Raw genomic sequence first — 20234 nt, 5'->3', positions numbered from 1 at the left:
CAGCGCCCATATAGACGTCATTTAGGGTTCGTCTCACAATTAGCGTGAAATGTACTCGGTAATTATAAAAAAAATGATTTTTCTTATTTACTTATGGATCAATAGCTAAAATTTAATGTTATCATTAAAATGAAAAATGAGAACAAAGTTGGTGTCAAAAAAGGAATTTTACTTGCAAACCATTATTTGAAATAATCAAAATCATTTGAAGTGAAAATATCAGTAACCGCTTTATAAACTCTAACACACAAAGATTTAATTAATTACCATGATATACTGTCGTATTTTATTATTATTTTTTTTAAATAACAATGAAGTGATTTGATTAGATAGATTAGATTAGATTTGAATACCGCAACGCGTTGTAGGGGAGTGGGAACACTAGCTATATAGCTAGAAAACTATAAAAAATGGTTCTTAGCTAATTAATGTTTAATTTACATAATTCTGTAGTTGTCTGAAATCTGTCCATTAGTATGTATCACGTCTATTCAAAAGTAATAAAATTGACCAGGTTCGATGGGATACAAAAATATGTTACCTTTCTATCTATTTCTATTTATTTCGGGTGCGATGTTCGTGCGCTAAAACTTTCCGTAGGTTTCAACTTTCACAAGAAATCGCCAAGAAATAGATCTACTACATTATCATGCAAATCTGACTACCACAGTGTCTACTTTAACTAACTCCCTTGCTAATGAGAAAATAGATTCCCGTTCGAGGAAAATGTAAATTATAAGAATATAATATCATGCTTTCTAGTTTGAGCAATCAAACGTAGGCCTATACACTTTAAGCTTGTAAATACAGATTTAACTTTCCGTCTCACAATTCAACAAAATGTCCAGAAATGCCGACAGTGATTTGGTATTATCAAGAATAAGTTTGAATTGGAGTGTTCAATAAGCGACAATAAGTGTTGTTTTTTGTAGGCTCAAAAAGTTACATATAATTATTATGTTAATATGAAGGGAAGATCGAGTCAAAGAGAAACACCGAACGACGTTCTCAATAATTTTAGCCTTCCTAAAATTTGAAAATATTCAGTGAAAAAAAAAAACAATAGATCTAGCATATTTTTCGCGGGAGAAAAAATACCACGTATTGTATGTTTTGTAGCTAAAAGAGTTGGATTTACAGAAGTCTTGAATAAGGAGATAATATGTAGGGAAATCATTTCTGAGAAATATATAAAATAATTTAAAAACATAAAATCAAAACTAATGTTATATGTAATTAATGGAAGAAGTATTGTACTTTTGTAGATTCATGTCATTAATTGTGTTTAAAATTATTTAAATGTTATCAGAAGTTTTATCATTAATATATGAATTGAAGATGTAATTTTAACAGTCAAATCTGGGTATACAAACATTATTATAAATGTCATCAAGACAAATTTATCTCAACACTTAAAATTATCTGTTTGAGGTTACATATGCCTAACCGCCCTCTGTCAATGCCGCAACTGGAATCATCCATAAAAAGCGCGAGGCATTTTTGTTACGTCATATATTTCGTAAATAGTTGTTGACGTAATATATGTTTTTTTTCGCCAGGAATCCATTTGCATTGTGATGTTGACAACTAAAATTGATGGGCCGTTCTTGAATTATGGATTTGGAACATGCTGATTTATGATGTGTTTCATTTACATATTTCATTTGCTAACCCAAATAACTCCACAAATTGAACACTGTTTTAATAATGAGACGGATTAACAGTTTTAAAAAATCTGGATCATCATAAATGTAGGAGTCATGTCATTCAGGAGTTTTGAAGTATACGGAACTGGATAGAAACTTGCAATGAAAAGGAATCTTCAGAATGCGAATTTGTCGTGACATTTATAAAGATCTATTTCGAAATTCATAGGGATTCTATTCAGCTTAAAAGTAAGTGCAATTTCTAAATCTACTGTACTCCATGTGACTCGGTCACTCGGTGTTCTTGTTGCTTATTTTCATTTTTTTAAAGTTTTCCATCATGCATTGCAACTAAACTGTTACATCTTGTAGATCCAGCTTTGTAAAATAATCATGAAACGACCCCGAGAACCTCATGTATATTTAGAAACATGACACGTGCTTTCTCCCGTTCATCTTCAAATGAAGAGTACTTCGGCAATGGCTACGGAAAATAAACAACAGAGATTTACCATAGAGAAATCAAAATTTGCTTTCACAAGAAAAGTAGACACTTTAGAGTAAAATCCTGAAAAATCTCGAGGGTGACTTTTTTTTAGTTCACAAAAATAGTTAAATTTTTATTCAACCTCGTTTTGTTAATTCACACCAGACAAAAGTTCATTTCCATTTTTAATGGGACAGACTATAGTTAAAGTTTTGTGGAAACTTTGTTGCCTATAAACTATTGAAGGTATTCTCTTAAAACTTCATACATTTTTTTCTGGATTCACAATCTAGAAACCTTTATGAACATAAAGAATTATTGCTTAACGGGACTCATTTGAGTAATTTAACAGAAATGGAAAAAAAAATTTAAAGATTTTAAACCATTTGATGTAGGTCTTGTCCAAAAATTTGTGTACAAAATTTCAGATAATTTATTCACATTATTTGACTGTATTAATAACATTTATTGTGCTATATTACCTAAGAATAAGTGTGTTTCAATCTCAAATCAGGCTAAAAATCACACTTTATTTTGATTTTCAATTTAATTTTAGCTCACCTGTCACAGAGTGACAGGGTGAGCTTTTGTGATCACTTTTCGTACGTCCGTCGTCCGTCTGTTCGTAAACTTTTTCTTTAAATGACATCTCCTCATAAACCACTAAGCCAATTTCATCCGAACTTCACAGGAATGTTCCTTTGGAAAAATTGTTCAAAGAATTTAATTCCATGCTGAACTCTGGTTGCCATGGCAACCGAAAGAAAAAACTTTAAATATCTTCTTTTAAAAAACCCAAAGAGCTAGAGCTGAGATATTTGGCATGAAACATCTTCTAGTGAATGTCTACCAAGTTTGTTCAAATAAAAGCCCTGGGGTCAAAATTGGCCCCGCCCCAGGGGGTCATTGATTTTCCCTATATGCATATGGTAAAAACTTAAAAAATCTTCTTTTAAAGAACCCATAGAGCTAGAGCTTAGATATTTAGCATGAAACATTTTCTAATAAGTGTCTACCAAGTTTGTTCAAATAAAAGCCCTTGGGTCAAAATTGGCCCCGCCCCAGGGGGTCATTGATTTTCCCTATATGCATATAGTAAAAACTTAAAATATCTTCTTTTAAAGGACACATAGAGCTAGAGCTAAGATATTTAGCATTAAACATGTTCTAATAAGTGTCTACCAAGTTTGTTCAAATAAAAGGCCTGGGGTCAAAATTGACCCCGCCCCGGGGGTCATTGATTTTCCTTATAATATTATGTGTATAGCAAAAACTTAAAAAATCTTCTTTGAAAAAACCCAAATAACTAGAGATTAGATATTAAGCATGAAACATCTGCTAGTGAGTGTCTACAAAGTTTGTTCAAATAAAAGCCCTAGGGTCAAAATTGGCCCCGCCCCGGGGGTCATTGATTTTCCTTATATGTGTATGGCAAAAACTTAAAAATCTTCTTTGAAAAAACCCAAATAGCTAGAGTTTAGATATTAAGCATGAAACATCTTCTAGTAAATGTCTAAAAAACCCAATGAGCTAGAGGTTAGATTGTTAAGCAGGAAACATCTTTTTGTGGGTGTCTACCAAGGTTGTTCAAGTAAAAGCCCTTGGGTTAAAATTGGCCCTGCCAAAGGGGGGGGGGGTCATTGTTTTTCATTATATGTGTGTAGTAAAAACTTCATGAAACATTTTCTAATGTGTGTCTTCCAAGTTTGTTCAAATAAAAGCCCTGGGGTTTAATCTGGCCCCGCTCCGGGTGAGCGACCTCAGGGCCATCATGGCCCTCTTGTTTGAGTATATTTCTTTATCTTTTTATATGTTTCTGTTTTTAAGTGCACCAGTTGATCTATGTAATATGGAGCTTCTTTGAAGTTTTGCATGCATATTTAATTCTCCTCTTTAACAACCCTCAAATCTTCTTTTGGGGTGTCCATGGCCGAGTGGTTAAGGTCGTTGACTTCAAACCACTTGCCCCTCACCGCTGTGGGTTCGAATCCCGACAGGGACTTTGGATTCTTTCATGTGAGGAAGCTATCCAACTAGCTAACGGAACGTCGGTGGTTCTTCTCAGGTGCCTGTTCATGCCTTAAATAATGCACGGAAGGACACCTGAGGTCTTCCTCCACCAGTAAAGATGGAACGTCGCGATATGACCTATACTGTGTAGATGTGACATAAAACACAAAACAAACAAAACAAACAAATCTTCACTTATGTCTTTAGGGTCATATTTTCATTATATTGACCAATACACACAACCCTATCATTGATTTTTGAGGAAAAAAAACATATTCTGTTCAATTGACTGAAAATTCTTGCATTATCAAGATTCTTATTTTTAGTACAAGCACAGAGTCAAATTCCTCACAGTGATTACCTCCCTTGGCAGATTTCACAGACGTCATATGATGATGAAAGTCACATGACGTAACATTGAAATTCAAATGTAAATATTGACCGTTGCATAGAAGATCTGACGTCTTTTTCTCTTTCTGTTTTATTTTCAATTTTCTGTATGTTTTTTATAGTTTATCAAAAAAAGTATGAAAAGTAGATTCAAAAGCTAAAAAATATTTTTAACAAATTTTGTTTGTGGTGCCATAGATCTCTGTTCTGATAAGGGAAGATCACTGCGTAGGAGATTGGCACAGAGCATTGTTGATTGAGTTATCCTACTGGCTGCTTGTATCATGTACAGGTACCACATGATATGTTTTATTCGCACAGGAACGCCCCCAGCTGACGAGGTTAGTATACTAAGAGGGCAGTTGATGCTTCTACACAATCAGCTAATGTACGAGCGTCACAAGAGGGATCAACATGCTAAAAGAAACAGGCGACTTCTCAGAAAGATTGCACACTCAAAGACTTTGGAAGAACAAAACAATTCAATGGTAGGTATTATTTTCACACACAAAAAAAATCAAGGCAGAGTGAAAACCTTGAGGCAACACGAGTTCAACGAAGGCATCTGTTAGGTACTTTACCTGATTCAGTCAGTTCTATGATTTACAAGAAGGGAAACGTTTACAGTATTGTCACTGATTTGAGCAATTTTTTTTATTACTGTTCACAGCCTTTTTGTTCTTTTTGTGAAAATCTGAATTTTACATTGCATAATATGTTACAGAGTGAGAAGTTGTAAAGATCATTTTACATTGCATATGACAGAGTGAGCAGTTGATATTGATTATAATCAATAACATAATAATCATAATAATATATTATGATTTGTGATCCCTTTTCGTCTCGCGTCCGTCCGGCGTCCGTCCGTCCGTAAACTTTTACTTTAAACGACATCTCCTCATAAACCACTTAGCCAATTTCATCCAAACTTCACAGGAATGTTCCATTGGTAGTCAACTTTTGTTGTAGTCAAAAATTGTTCAAACTGTTGAAACATCACCAAGTTTGTTCAAATAAATGCCCTGGGGTCAAAATTGGCCCGCCCCCGGGGTCATTGATTTTCATTATTTTGTATTGAGTAAAAACTTAAAATATCTTCTTTTAAAAAAACCAAAAGAGCTAGAGTTTAGGTACTAAGCATGAAATATTTTCTAGTAAGTGTCTACCAAGTTTGTTGAAATAAAAGCCCTGGGGTCAAAATTGGCCCCTCCCAGAGTTAGAGCTTAGATATTTATCATGAAACATCTTCTAATGGCTGTCTACCAAGTTTGTTCAAATAAAAGTCCCTGGTTTGAAATTGGCATTGGCCCAGGGGCCTATATACAGGTGAGTGATTTCAGGGCCATCATGGCCTTCTTGTTTTACATTACATATGACAGAGTGAGCATTTGAAATGATTTGCTTATTTTACATTACATGTGACAGAGTGAGCATTTGAAATGATTTGCTTATTTTACATTACATATAACAAAGTTAGCAGTTAAAATGATTATTTTACATTACATATAACAGAGTGAGCCGTTGAAATGATTATTTTACATTACATATGACAAAGTGAGCAGTTGAAAGGATTATTTTACATTACATATGACAGAGTGAGCCGTTGAAATGATTATTTTACATTTCATATAATAAGTGAGTCGTAGAAATGATTATTTTACATTACATATGACAAAGTGAGCAGTTGAAATGATTATTTTACATTCATTATAACATAGACAGAGTGAGCAATTGAAATGATTATTTTACATTACATATGACAGAGTGAACAATTGAAATGATTATTTTACATGACATATAACAGAGTGAACAGTTAAAATGATTATTTTACATTATATGTGACAGTGAGCAGTTGAAATGGTAATTTTACATTACATATAACAGAGTGAGCAGTTCAAATGATTATTTTACATTACATATAAAAGAGTGAGCAGTTAAAATGATTATTTTACATTATATGTGACAGTGAGCAGTTGAAATGGTAATTTTACATTACATATAACAGAGTGAGCCGTTTCAATGATTATTTTACATTACATATAATAGAGTGAGCCGTTGAAATGATTATTTTACATTACATAATTATAACAGAGTGAGCCGTTGAAATGATTATTTTACATTACATATAAAAGAGTGAGCAGTTGAAATGATTATTTTACATTTTACATATCACAGAGTGAGGCTTTGAAATGATTATTTTACATTACATATAACAGAGTGAGCAATTGAAATGGTTATTGTACATTGCATATTACAGAGTGAGCAGTTGAAATGACCCTTTACATTACATTATAACATATGACAGAGTGTGAGCAGTTGAAATGATTATTTTACATTACATATAGCAGAGTGAGCTTTTGAAATGATTAGATTATTTTACATTGCATATAACAGAGTGAGCAGTTGAAATGGTTATTTTACATTACATGTGACAGAGTGAGCAGTTAAAATGATTATTTTACATTACCTGTGACAGAGTGAGCTGTTGAAATGATTATTTTACATTACATATAATAGAGTGAGCAGTTAAAATGATTATTTTACATTACATATAATAGAGTGAGCAGTTAAAATGATTATTTTACATTACATATAACAGAGTGAGCAGTAGAAATGATTATTTTACATTACATATAACAGAGTGAGCAGTTGAAACAGAATGACGTGATGATACGAGATTTGCAGGTGTCAATAAAATTACTACAGGAGGAGAATCATAAACTAAAAAAGATTAAAGACGATGAGGAACACACTAAACTTGTTCAGCTACGGTAAACATACCTAAACCTTATTCTTTTGAATTTATGTAATGAACTAGTTCTGTGGTTGGTTCCTAAGATGGGGCTCAAGTTTTCTATGGCAATCAATCTTGGACATTGAGATATTATAGTCATTTGTCTCTCATCGCTGATTCAGAAATCATGTCGGATTAGTAGCAGAAATTGGTAAACTGGTTAGGCACAAGGGAAAGCCGGTAAGGTGGACTGACCACCTTGATGTGACCTAAAATGTGTCAAAATTAGTGTCAAAATCAACTATACAAACGTTTTTAATTTGGAACTGACCATTATGAGTTTCAGCGATTTCGGTGAATGAAATTGAACAAGCAGCAGTGTAAAGTCTGGTCATGAAAATTTATAGATTTATAGATAAATAAATAAATGTTATTTATACATTGCAAACGACACTTGAAATTTATGATAATTACAAAAAATAGGTTACAATATGCAAAAATAGCCCTGACTGTGTTACTCACATAGTACAAAAACATGATGATAGATACTGCAAAATCAGTCATTAATTGCATGTAACATATAAATTATTTCTTTCTTAAATTGGGAATATTTTTTACTTTCCTAAATTCTTAATACGTTTTCAAGGTTGATTTTCTCGAAATATTTTGTCTCATATGGAGGCATATGGAGGCATGCAGCTTTTAATAATATGATTGAGTGTTATATATTAATCTATATGTATGAGTTAAGCTGATGTATGTTTTTTGTTGTTGTTTTATTGTAAAAGGATGACAGATTGAGAGTCAGACTTTTCTAATGTGGTGTAGCCATGGGTTACTTACCCAGAATGCAATATTCTAAAAATAGCATACTGACATAAATACTGTGATATATCAATTGTTATTTCAGAGCCTGCTTGCAAGAGAATGAAGATTTGAATAATGCGAAGAAAGAGTTAAATATGCTTCTTGTACGACAGAGAGAAGAACAGGATATTTTGAAAAAGGTACGTGTTTTGGGGGATTTTTATGCCACCGCAGCATCTGCGATGCGGTGGCATATAGCGATTCACCTGTGTGTGTGTGTGTGTGTGTGTGTGTGTGTGTGTGTTTGTTTGTTTGTTTGTTTGTGTGTGTGTGTGTTATATAGATTATATAGTGAACTTCAAAAATCTTCTTGTGAAAAACCTCTGGTCCAATTTCAACCAAACTTGGCAGGATTCATCCTTGGGTGAAGGGCATCCAAAGTTGTTCAAAGAATTTCATTCCATGCAGAAATCTGGTTGCCATGGCAACCAAAAGGAAATATAAGAATAAATTTAAAAAATCTTCTTGTAAAGACCCAAAGGCCTAGAGCTTAGATATTTTGCATAAAGCATTGTCTGGTAGACCTCTACCAAGATTGTTCAAATTATAGCCCTGGGGTCAAAATTGGCCCCGCCCCGGGGGTCATTGATTTTCACTATATGTACATATAGTAAAAACTTAAAATACCTTCTTGTAAAGACCCAAAAGGCCTAGAGCTTTGATATTTTGCATAAGGCATTGTCTGGTAGACCCTTACCAAGATTGTTCAAATGATAGCCCTGGGGTCAAAATTGGCCCCGCCCCGGGGGGTCATTGATTTTCACTATATGTACATATAGTAAAAACTTAAAATACATTCTTGTAAAGACCCAAAAGGCCTAGACCTTAGATATTTTGCATAAGGCATTGTCTGGTAGAGTTCTACCCAGATTGTTCAAATGATAGCCCTGGGGTCAAAATCGGCCCCGCCCAGGGGGTCATTGGTTTTCCTTATATGTATACAGTAAAATGCCACCTAACGACCACGCCACAAATAGGACCACGCCGGTATTACGGGCACTTTTTAAAAGTACAAAATATTTGCCTTCTTTATTCATTGAGAAAAATGACCAGTATACCGACCACGTCTCTAATCCGGCATAACGACCACTTCTGTCAGACATTTGTGTGTATTTCGTATCAAAACATTAACCTGTATAACGACCATGCAACATAATGGCCAGACATCACTTGGTGTTTATTGCCCCCATTAATTGTCGTAATCTTCCCTCTGGCGTAAACAAATACACCGGGTCAAATGAGGTCATTAATATTTGATTAGACGCTTGTTTTACGATGTATCTTTAGCATTCAAGCGTAACATGATCAGTTTAAACCACTTCTGGCCAATTAATCTAAGCTACTATGGTGTGAGAAACGATTAATTTGTCGGCGTAATTAGGATGTCATAAACAGTTAAATAGCATTTAAAATTGCTTGTTGTGCATCACAATTTATAGCAAGTACGGTAAAAAAAATGCTAATTACACCAAATTATCAGTTCATGTGTGCTTTATGTCGATATGTAATTAATGTATAAATCATCATGAAAGTCATAACTGTATTTAATACCTCATATTTTTCCTCTAAAGCGGAAACTATAAATAATATTTTCATTATATTAATGATGTTTCATATTACCATGCATTAAAAATGTTTTTGTTTGAAAAAGTTGTGTTTCTTTTTACTCATTTAATTAAGTAAATGTACCATGAGCATAAAACTATTTGAGGTATACTTTAAGTTAAGTTGGATTTCGTCAACTGTTTAAGTGACTTATTCACTATTAAGACCAGTTCACTATTAAGACCACTTTGAGTCAGTCCCGCTAGTGGTCTTAATAGAGAGAATTTACTGTATAGTAAAAACTTATAGTAAAAACTTTAAAAAAAATTCTAAGCGATTGACAAATGCTAGAGGTTAGATATTTTGCATGAAACATTGTGTAGTGAACCTCTAGCAAGATTGTACAAATTATAGCCCTGGGGTCAAAATTGGCCCCACCCCCAGGGGTCATTGATTTTCACTATGTACATATAGTAAAAAAAAAAAAACTTCTTGTCTGAAGGTACAAGGCTTAGAGATTTTATATTTTGTATGTAATATCATGGGTCCTCTACTAAAGTTGTTTTAATTATGCCCCTAGTGTTAAAATTGCCCTGCCCCAGAGGCGATAGTTTTCCTTATATGTATAAAGTCAAAACTTGAAAAACTTCTTCTCTGAATTGACAAAGGCTAGAGGTTAAATATATTGCATTAGACTTTGCGAAGTGAACCTCTACCAAGATTGTTCAAATTATAGCCCTTGGGTCAAAATTGGTTCCACCCCGGGGGTCATTGATTTTCATTATGTACATATAGTAAAAAAAAAATAAAAAAAATATTTTTGTCTGAAGAAACAAGGCATAGAGCTTTGATCTTTGCTATATAATATCATCTATAGGTCCTATACCAAAGTTGTTCAAATTTTTCCCTTGGTGTCAAAATTGGCCCTGCCCGGGGGCAGTGATTCTCATTATGTACACATAGTAAGAACAGAAAATAAAACAAATGTTTTCTGAATGGGAGAAAGCTACAGCTTAGATATTTGACTTGAAATGTTGTTTGGTGGACCTGTATCAAGATTGTTTTGAATTAAACCCTTGGGTCAAAATTTTGCCTTGCCCAAGGGGAAAGTGACCTACTTTCTTATCCTTTGATGTACAGCAATGAAATTTTGACCATGTGCACAGTTTAAGTTGTAAAATTGAACTTTGATATCAGGTGATCTAGATTTTGATGATGTGACCTACTTTCTTGTCCTTTGATGTACAGCTATGAAATTTGAACCATGTGCACAGATTAAGATGTAAAGTGAACTTTGATATCAGCTGACCTAGATTTTAACAAAGTGTCTTACTGTGTTGTCCATTGATATAGTCATGAAATTTAGGCTGTGTGAAAATATGACCTTCACCACCAAATTCACCAGACTCAAGTGCATTGATATATTTCTACTCTGATCTTTTATTGGATTAACAATAGATTCAACCACTAATCTGATGATAAGAACTAGATAGGTCAGGGATCTATGCATTATGACAATCTTCAATTGTATAGAAACAAAAAATATCTGTTCCTACACTACTATTTAGTGTTGTATTAATGCGGTGGCATAGCATTTTTCTCAAATGCAATCTTGTTTTAGCCTGAATTTTTGTCCCCTGTCTGTTAGTATGCCCATTTAGCTAAATTAGTAGAGCATCAGGTTTGTAATCTTGTCGTTTTTGACTTTTAATATTTAGCAAGCTTCACAATTATCTTTTTTGTTTCATATTTTACATTGATTTCTTTCTCTTTTCAGAGGATTATGGCTACTGAAGCAAAATTGTTTAATACAGAAAAAGAATTGGAAAAAATGAGAGATGTGGCAAACCATAATACTAAATTAAAAGAGCAGGTAGGTTTTTTTTATTTTCATATCCACAGAAAACAATAATGTCAGGTATGTCTGTTATCATAAGTTTGACATGATTTGAGCTGGGCCATGACAAAACGAACATAATGCGTTTGGGACCTGCATGGATCTAGACCAGCTTAAGCATTTGCGCAGTCTTATCAGGATCCATGCTGTTTGCTTACCAACTCTATAACAAGTAGTGAAACTGACAGTGAACAGCATGGATCCTGATTAGACTGTGTGGATTCGCAGGCTGGTCTGGATCCATGCTGGTCGCAAACCCAATTGTTGGTTTTGTCATGGCACTGCTCATTTCTTTTTCATTGCTAAGGTTTTGTTATGAATTTTTCCTGCTTTATAACTATCCATCTTATGTTTAAGGGATTTCAGAATCAGAATACTACAAAACCTAACGTTTGAGCTGTTTTGAACTTTGTGTGTTTATTGTAAATTTCAGAGGCTAGGACATGTGTGCAGCTTTAACATAAATTTTTGTACATTGACAGGTTCTTCAACAACAGAAGGAAGTGCTGCTGATGGGGGAATTACAGCAGAAATGTAATGATAAACTACTGGGTCAGAAATCATCGAGAGCATCGAAACTCGAGTTTGAGCATGCAAAGGCGACGTTACAAAAAGAATTGAATGGTTATTATTTAGTTCATATCTTTTTACTTTGTTTTAAAGCTCATTTTAGCTCTATGTAGCTCATAGATAAATACGAAAAGTATCATAAGATTTGTATCATTGAGTTGTAAATAAAGTTTTTTTATATATGGTCATAAAGTAGTACGGCTGAGCATTAAAGAGGTTTCATGGTGCAATGGCAGTTAAGGAGTCGGTCAGTCAATGACTCATTGTTTTTCGAGCCAAACTAGTGTTACAACAATGTTTTCTACAGTTTTGACACTAGGTTCAGAGGTTACATTGTCTCTAAGCTCAAATTTAAACTGCCGTAAGACTGTCTTAGGACAGTCTTGAGACGTCCAAAATCTGTCCAAAAAAAACGCAAAACATAATGTGCATGTTGAGAAATAAGTGTAAGTAGTTGCAGCAATCGTATGACTTTAAAGAATTTGTACAACTGTCTAGTAGCTCACACACGAAACAAAATGATTTTTGTCCACTTGCCCCTCACCTCTGTGGGTTTGAATCCCGACAGGGACTTAGGATTCTTTCATGTGAGGAAGCTATCCAGCTAGCTTACGGAACTTCTGTGGTTCTACTCAGGTACCCTTTAGTGCCTGTTATAATGCATAGAAGGGCACCTGAGGTCTTCCTCCACCATTAAAGCAGGAACATCGCGATATGACCTATATTGTGTCGATGTGACTTAAAACCAAAAACAAACGATTATCGTCAAAATTCGTTCTACGGCTGTCATAGTGCTGATGCGATGGAAGCTTTAGATAGTTGTCTATTGAAATAATTTTCTATTAACAGAGAATAAGAATAAACTAAATGAGAAGACATTGCTTCTGGAATCTTGCCAGCATCAGCTGAATGAACTGCAAGAAATACTCGCTAATAAGGAGACAGCATTGTCCGAGTTAAAGACAATAGTGGAGAAAATCAAGACAAGTCATGATGATGAGTTAAAGGTATAATGAGGTCAACTAAATAAATATCTATTTCTTAATTAGGTCAACATAATAACTGTCAATTTCTTAATTAGGTCAACATAATGATAGTCAATTTCTTGATTAGGTCAACTTAATAAATTTCTATTTCTTAAATAAGTGAACGAAATAACTGTCTGTTTCTTAACCAGGTCAACATAATATCAATGTAAATCATAATTAGGTCAACATAATAACTTTTGTTTCTTAATCAGGTCTACATATTATCAATCTTACTCATAAATAAGGTCAACAAAATGTCCTTAATTCTTAATTTTGTCAATAAAGTAACTGTTGTTTTTTTTTATTAGATTATCATCATAATCACCTGTCTCTTAATTAGGTCAACAAAAGAACTATTTTTTAATTAGGTCAGCATAATATCTGTCTGTTTCTTAATTAGGTCAACATAAGAGACTTTGTCTTTCATTCTCATCCTTCGTCTATTATGTAAAAAATAATTTTTTGTTGTTTATTTTTACATTATATTTACCTTTTGGAATAAATATGTTTAAAGCAATAAGGTCAACAAAATAACTTTTTTAATTAGGTCAATATTATATCTGTCTATTCTTAATTAGGTCATTATAATAACCATCTTGTTTCTTAATTAGGTGAACAAAATAGTTACTTGTTATTTATTATTAGATTCTAGGTCAATAATACTAGGTCCCATTTTTAGGTAATCAAAGTAACAGCATCTTTGTAAGGCCAACAAAGTTCCTGTTTGTTTTTTCATTCCTACCCCCAAAAAATTGTGGTAAGCGCTAACAGAAAAATTCTTAAATTTCTACTTTGATCAAGTTACCACCATATTGGCATTGCTGTATTTTTCACCCTTAACATGTGAAATATATTCGATGGACTTGCCTTTCTTTTAATCTATAAAAAAAACATTCATCATTTTATTTATGTGAAAATTTACAAAATTAATACAAAAAATGTGTTCTGCCTGGATAGCCTACAGTGCTGCCCATATACATTCTGTACAGATATTCCACAGATCTTGGTCTACACTGGTTACATGGGTAGAATTAGTTGCAATCAGCACTGAGCAGGCTTAGAATAAAATTATACAAGCCGTTTTGTATAAAAGGTCATGTTTTTCGAAATATTTACACAAAAATGTTTTGAAAAGCCAAGGATTTTTTCCAGGATTTTGGGAACATGACCAATACCCTTGGAATTGGGAATGTCAGCGATGTTTTGTTAAAATTTGGGAAAATATGCATGATTGAAATTTTGCAGTGATTTCCGGTAAATGAATGCATAGAATCACCGTCTAGGATGACATCTTTAAACATTTAAAGCACTATTACAGTGAAGAAGCCCTTATTTTCAAAGATTTTAGAATTCTTTATTCAATATTTTTATTTTGTAACTTTCAATTGGGAATATTTTCCTGTGGATCGGGAAAATAAAATACTATTTTCAATTGGGAATATGACCCAATAATGGCTATAAAATAAGCCCAAAAAAATCCCTGAAAGCGCAAAATTACCTGCTTAATTGTATTTAAAGTTGTTTTACTTAATGTTTTTTAGAAATTTTATAAGAATAAGATTTGAGCTTTTCATATATTTTGTTTTCATTAAGAGTGTCGAGGACAAGCATATAGCAGCGACACGTGTAAACCAGGCACTAGAGTCACAAATTCTACAACTGTACGTGGAACTTGAAGAGGTCAAAGCGAAACTTAAAGGTGAAATGATAAGACAATTATATCTTTAGTCATTTTAAATGAGAAATTGAAAAAAATAATGTTGATTGTGGCCAACCAGTGAGATATTTGTATTAATTATATGATCTATAAATAGCTTTAAAATGCCTTTCTCCGATTGGTTAAGATGTAATTTTTTCGTAATAAATAACTAGTGAATATCAGAGTATATTGACTGTTTTTTCTCTAAAAATAGATTTTCTGGAAAGCCCACAAAAGGCATGTGCTATAAAGTTACGTCATGCCAAGTTTGTTGTTATTTTTTTTGAGAAAACATTGGGCAACTCGCAAATAAACGTCAAATAAGTCTATTTTAGTAACCAGCTTTACATTTTTAAGAATATTTCGATTGTAGCGTGCCAATGTGCTCAATAATGGAAAAAGTAGAAAAGCTGAAAAATGTTGATTTCACTGGTTTTCAGTGGCAGATTTGATATCCCATATAAAAACGTTTTATAGATTATGAAATAAAACAGAAATGGACCTTTTAGCAGCTAAAAAGTTCATATTTGTATAATATTGAACATACATTTATAAAATCCTTTTTTTGAGGGTTGTCATGATCGTTATTGCGTGAGCATAATTGTCGTCATGCTAAATCTTTGATGATGCTTATTATTCAAACATTTAAAATAGTATGAATACTTACTTATTATGACAAGTAGCAGTTGTTAGACAAGGGGCATTATTCTGACAGCAATATTTTTGGAGTTATGGCCCTTTTTGACTTAGAATTTTGAACAGACAACATTAACACTGCATGTGGTGCTCTTATTTTTCACAAACAATTTTAATCAAAATTACATTAGTAAGGTTGATTGCTATGAAATTTAAAACATTTGAGATACTAGATAGTATAACTGATGTTATCAGTGGCTGAATTTACCCTATTTTTTTATTATGTACATATTCTTATATGACTAAAAATTGTTTTTCTGCTTAGAATTATTATAAAGTAAAATGATTATTGTAAGGTGAATATGTGGAAATAAATTTTAGAAAACAACCTGATATTTTAGTTTCAGGCGGTCAACGGCCTGCTGTTACCACGGATACAGTAACATCCCACGATGACAAAGGCGGAGACAGTATCCAAGAATTCCGGGAGCGCACTTCATCCGATCCACTTCAACAAAGTCCCGTATTGAGAAAGAAAGCCCTAACGAGAATGAAAAGTTTGCCGGTGAGTAGTGATCTTGGTCTGGGATCGTCAACTACATCGTCCGACACTACCGCTCAAAGGTCACCAAGTGCTAGTCAGAGGTCATTCGGTGCAAATAGTCATTTTCCTCTAAAACAGACAGCTTTAGTGGAAGAAGATTACGATTTGATTGAATCAGGTTCTATGGATGATCGACATACTGTAAGTGACGCAACGTCGGTGTCATCGAGAGATTCAAATCTGTTTCCGGGACAACGTAATCTAATGTACTCGGATAGTGAGGATAATCGTACTGCTTCTAATAGAAGCAGTAACTTGGGGGACAGCGGATGTGGTTAAATTCTGACATAATTATGAAAAAGTGAGAAATGAAGAAAGGAATTCTTTGAAATATTTATTTTACCAATTTGATTAGTGGTTATTCATTTTTACCCCTCGTCAAAGATGGAAGGATATAGATTTTGCGTTGTTTGTCATAAAACATTAACTCTCTTATGCATAAGTTTGGAGTTACTGCCCTTCATATTTTTTTCATACCAGGTTTTGCTCTTTGTTATTTTTCATATTCTTCTTTTTTTTGTATCAAGCATAACTTAAGTCAATTATGATATTTGAAGAACTATGTGTAACTGTTATAAAATATTTTACATTTTAGATCTTGATAGTGATTTCATGAAAAATTTAATACAAAAAGTTTAGTATAAAATTTAGTATCAATTTTAATTAATTTATACATGATGACATGCACCTCACAATTAGTATTACGAAAATAAATCAAAGTTAGTATTTAAATTATGTTTTTTCCTGGCCTTATTGGATTCAATGACTTTGAATATTGGAGCATTAAAATGCCTTCATTACACGCAAATCCCAAGGATTGAAATTCTCATATAACAAACTTTAAGTGAATGACCAAATTATTTTTAATAATAACAAAATAATACTGTTATGTAAAGGCATTATATTTTGAAAGGATGTTCTTTGTCATTATATATTGAAAGGATCTTCTTTGACATTATATATTGAAAGGATGTTCTTTGTCATTATATTTTGGAAGGATGTTCATTTGCTTGACATTTCAAATTTTTTCAGCTTTGTATCAAGTTAATACACTGAGTTGAATAATACTTAAAAGTTTTAATTGGGTGTATTGTATCATTCGACGGGTGATATATAGTCAAAAGATTTGCTTGTTGAAAACCTCTTTAGTGCATAGAATTGATAATTTGTATATTTAAGCCCTTGTTATTAAAGTGTATAAAGCTATATATCTGATGCAAAAATTGTTGTTTGAATTTTAAAAAAGTATAGTTCCAAAATGTTTGTATGAAATAAATATTGTAATTTATTGCCTTAAAAACGAATGGCACATGCACAAAATCATTGCTAAACGGATAAAACCCTACTTGAAATAGCAAAATGATATTTTTTCCGAACATTTTATTCTGTTTATGAACATTATCCATGGGTATTAAATAACCACAGGAAATTGACATTCTATAAGCAAATAATTAAAAAATAACGGAAAATGGGTGTTTACAACCTTCCACACAGCATTGCTTTGCAATAATCGCTCGTGACGTAATACATGTTTTGTAAATTTGATCTTTCAAAAGAGAGAATTGGGGATTCAATGTAGAAAATGTGTGCCGACACAATCGTGATGAGCCCTGAACATTATTTATTTGTTTGTTTTGTACATGTGTTAAGAATAGAAAGTAAGTCATCATCTGGCGACTCGAATACATGGTGTAGTATAGTACATAAAAGTACCACCGTTTAAACGGTATCGTTTCGGTTCTTACCAATCGTGTAAACGTTTACAAAAAATTGTAAACATGGGAGCCTTAATTGTTAATGCACCAATAGTGCAGAGAGGAATCTAAAACTTTGATTTTTGGTTGCCAATAATAAACGTGTTGATTTTATATTTATGAAAAGACAGTGTAGCAATTTTCGCTATTTTCAAATATCAAATTTGAGCAGAATATACCATTAATTTGGTTAAATTGTTATCCCATTGTGATATAATTTGTTTGTGAAAAGAAAAAAATTATGCAAATTTGGCTTACAGAAATTTTCAGCCAAGGTACAGGTTGTTCGTATATTTTGTACCAGTGCTTTGTTGTTGTTGTTTTCTATATGTCACAGAATATGGTGTGTAGCTTATTCACATATATCTTAATTCATTTGAGATAGTGGCATAAGATGTTTCTTTTGTCAACAACCAAATTAAAGACAAGAAATTTATTAATCAGAGGTTTACAAATCTAAAACTATTACGATATTATCAATATAGTCTGGTTATAGGTTGTATATGCATGGGTGCAAGTTTTCAGGCATATGCCTGAAGCTCAAGTTTTTTGTGACAAATTTCATCATGTTTTACTATTATATTATGTAGGAAAATGATTATAAATTTATGTTTTCAGGTTTTTCCAAATTTCCAACTTGCACCCATGTATATGTTCATACATTTAGATAATTTAAATACAATCACAAGGTTCTATATATATTGTTTGTATGAACGAATATATTATGAAAATGCATATTAATTTCAAATTTTTACAGATCAAGTTAAGATAAGCTTATAAGTTTTGTGTTGCTGACCATTAAAACTCTTGAAGAATGATGGTGCTGTTCGTTTTATTCATTGTGTTGACATTAAATTTAGGTTAAAGTTTTATATGTAGTTTCTTGTGCAATATCATATCTTTTCAATTCAATATAATTATTTGCTTGTAACTTAACATTGTTCAAGACCCATGAATTATTGTCCTTTGTCAACTTACAAACTGTGTTGCTCTAAGTTTTGCATGCAATTCAAATATTCAAATTTACTGAAAGTTTTAACTTAAAAAAAAATGATCATAAGAATCATAATTGGAGGTCACTTATCCAAGGCCTGCAACTCTTGCTTAGATTTTGACTAAATTATTTCCCTTTGTGAACTTACAAAGTTTGTTGCTCTAAGTTTTGCATGCCACTTAAATCTTCTGAACTTCTGAAAGTTATAACTGGAAACTTAAAAGAAGACTTAGAAGCATAATTGGAGATCACTATTCAAAGTCTGCAACTCTTGGATTATTCCCCTTTGACTTGTGAACATACAAAATTTGTTCCTGTAACTTTTGCTCTCAACTTCAAAACTACTGATGGTTTTCACTTTAAACTTAAAACATGTTTTTTGGATCATAATTGGATGTCTCTCTCCAAGGCACATAACTCTTAACATGGATTTTGAATGGATAATGGCCCTTTCTGAACATAGAAAATTCTACGGTCAATATCCAAGACTCATAAACATGTCATTTATTTCTTGAATGAAATATTCCTATTTGTGAATTTCTGCATTATACATGCTCTTGTTTAACTATTAAACATTGAGAATTGTTGAGCACGCTGCCAGCAGCTCTTTGGGTTTTGAGTTTTTTTTACAGTTATTAAAATGGTTGACAAGCAAGGACTTTGAAATCATTAATTGCTTTTTTAACAAGCCTTAAAGGAGTTCCACTGAGGTCAAAAAAAGACTAAAAACATAAATTAGAAATTCTTGCATACATCAAGTGATGTACTTCAAATGGAAAAATCTGCAAAAGATGACAAAGAAGTATACTCTTAAGGTATACACAGTTAAACTGAAAATTGATTTGTTGCACGATTTTAACCAGGTTTTAGTGAAAATCATTGCAATGCTTTTCATTCTTTGGTCACTTTGCACATTAAAAATAATCATTCTGGGTAAATGGAGTGAGGGAATGGTGTGAAATTTTTTCACACTAGTTATAAGTCAAGACATTCATCATATAGTACACAAGTCTCAAAAAATATTTTAAGTCCTTTCATGTTAAAAAAAAACCTCAGTGGCTTTCCTTTAAGGTAAATTTCTTGAAGATTATCTTGCATAGAAGCAATACATGTCTGGTTTCAGTCTATATATGAAATGGCTTAAAGCAATATATACTAGTATAATAATGTGATAACAGATGAACTTTACCTTTGATTACACCAGCAAAACTAATAAATATCTATGTCCTTGATTATAAAAGATATTCTTCTGATATATTGTGATATCTTTCATTTAATGAATTCTGAAATATTTTGATTGTGTTTTCTGTTTTTGTTTACCTCCCCTGACAGCAGTTCACACAAATGTTACTTTGTTTACCTCCCATGGTAGT

General features: G+C 32.6%; 1 protein-coding gene across 1 annotated transcript in view; it reads left to right on the top strand.

Moving 5' to 3' along the window:
* Positions 1-20158, top strand: part of LOC132735402 (hamartin-like) — a 51239-nt gene extending 31081 nt beyond the window's left edge. Inside the window, exons 15-22 of the mRNA XM_060722342.1 lie at positions 4855-5021; positions 7174-7304; positions 8178-8274; positions 11457-11552; positions 12059-12200; positions 12996-13153; positions 14768-14873; positions 15911-20158. Coding sequence (XP_060578325.1) covers positions 4855-5021; positions 7174-7304; positions 8178-8274; positions 11457-11552; positions 12059-12200; positions 12996-13153; positions 14768-14873; positions 15911-16392 — 1379 coding nt within the window. The 3' untranslated portion in view covers positions 16393-20158. The remainder of the gene's footprint in view (positions 1-4854; positions 5022-7173; positions 7305-8177; positions 8275-11456; positions 11553-12058; positions 12201-12995; positions 13154-14767; positions 14874-15910) is intronic.
* Positions 20159-20234: the final 76 nt, after the last annotated feature.

This window comes from Ruditapes philippinarum, unplaced genomic scaffold (genome assembly GCF_026571515.1).
Source record: "Ruditapes philippinarum isolate M1 unplaced genomic scaffold, ASM2657151v2 ctg3418_1_1_1_1, whole genome shotgun sequence".
Lineage (NCBI taxonomy): Eukaryota > Metazoa > Mollusca > Bivalvia > Venerida > Veneridae > Ruditapes > Ruditapes philippinarum.
The sequence above is the reverse complement of the archived record's forward strand: the minus strand, read 5'-3'. Positions and strand labels throughout refer to the sequence as shown.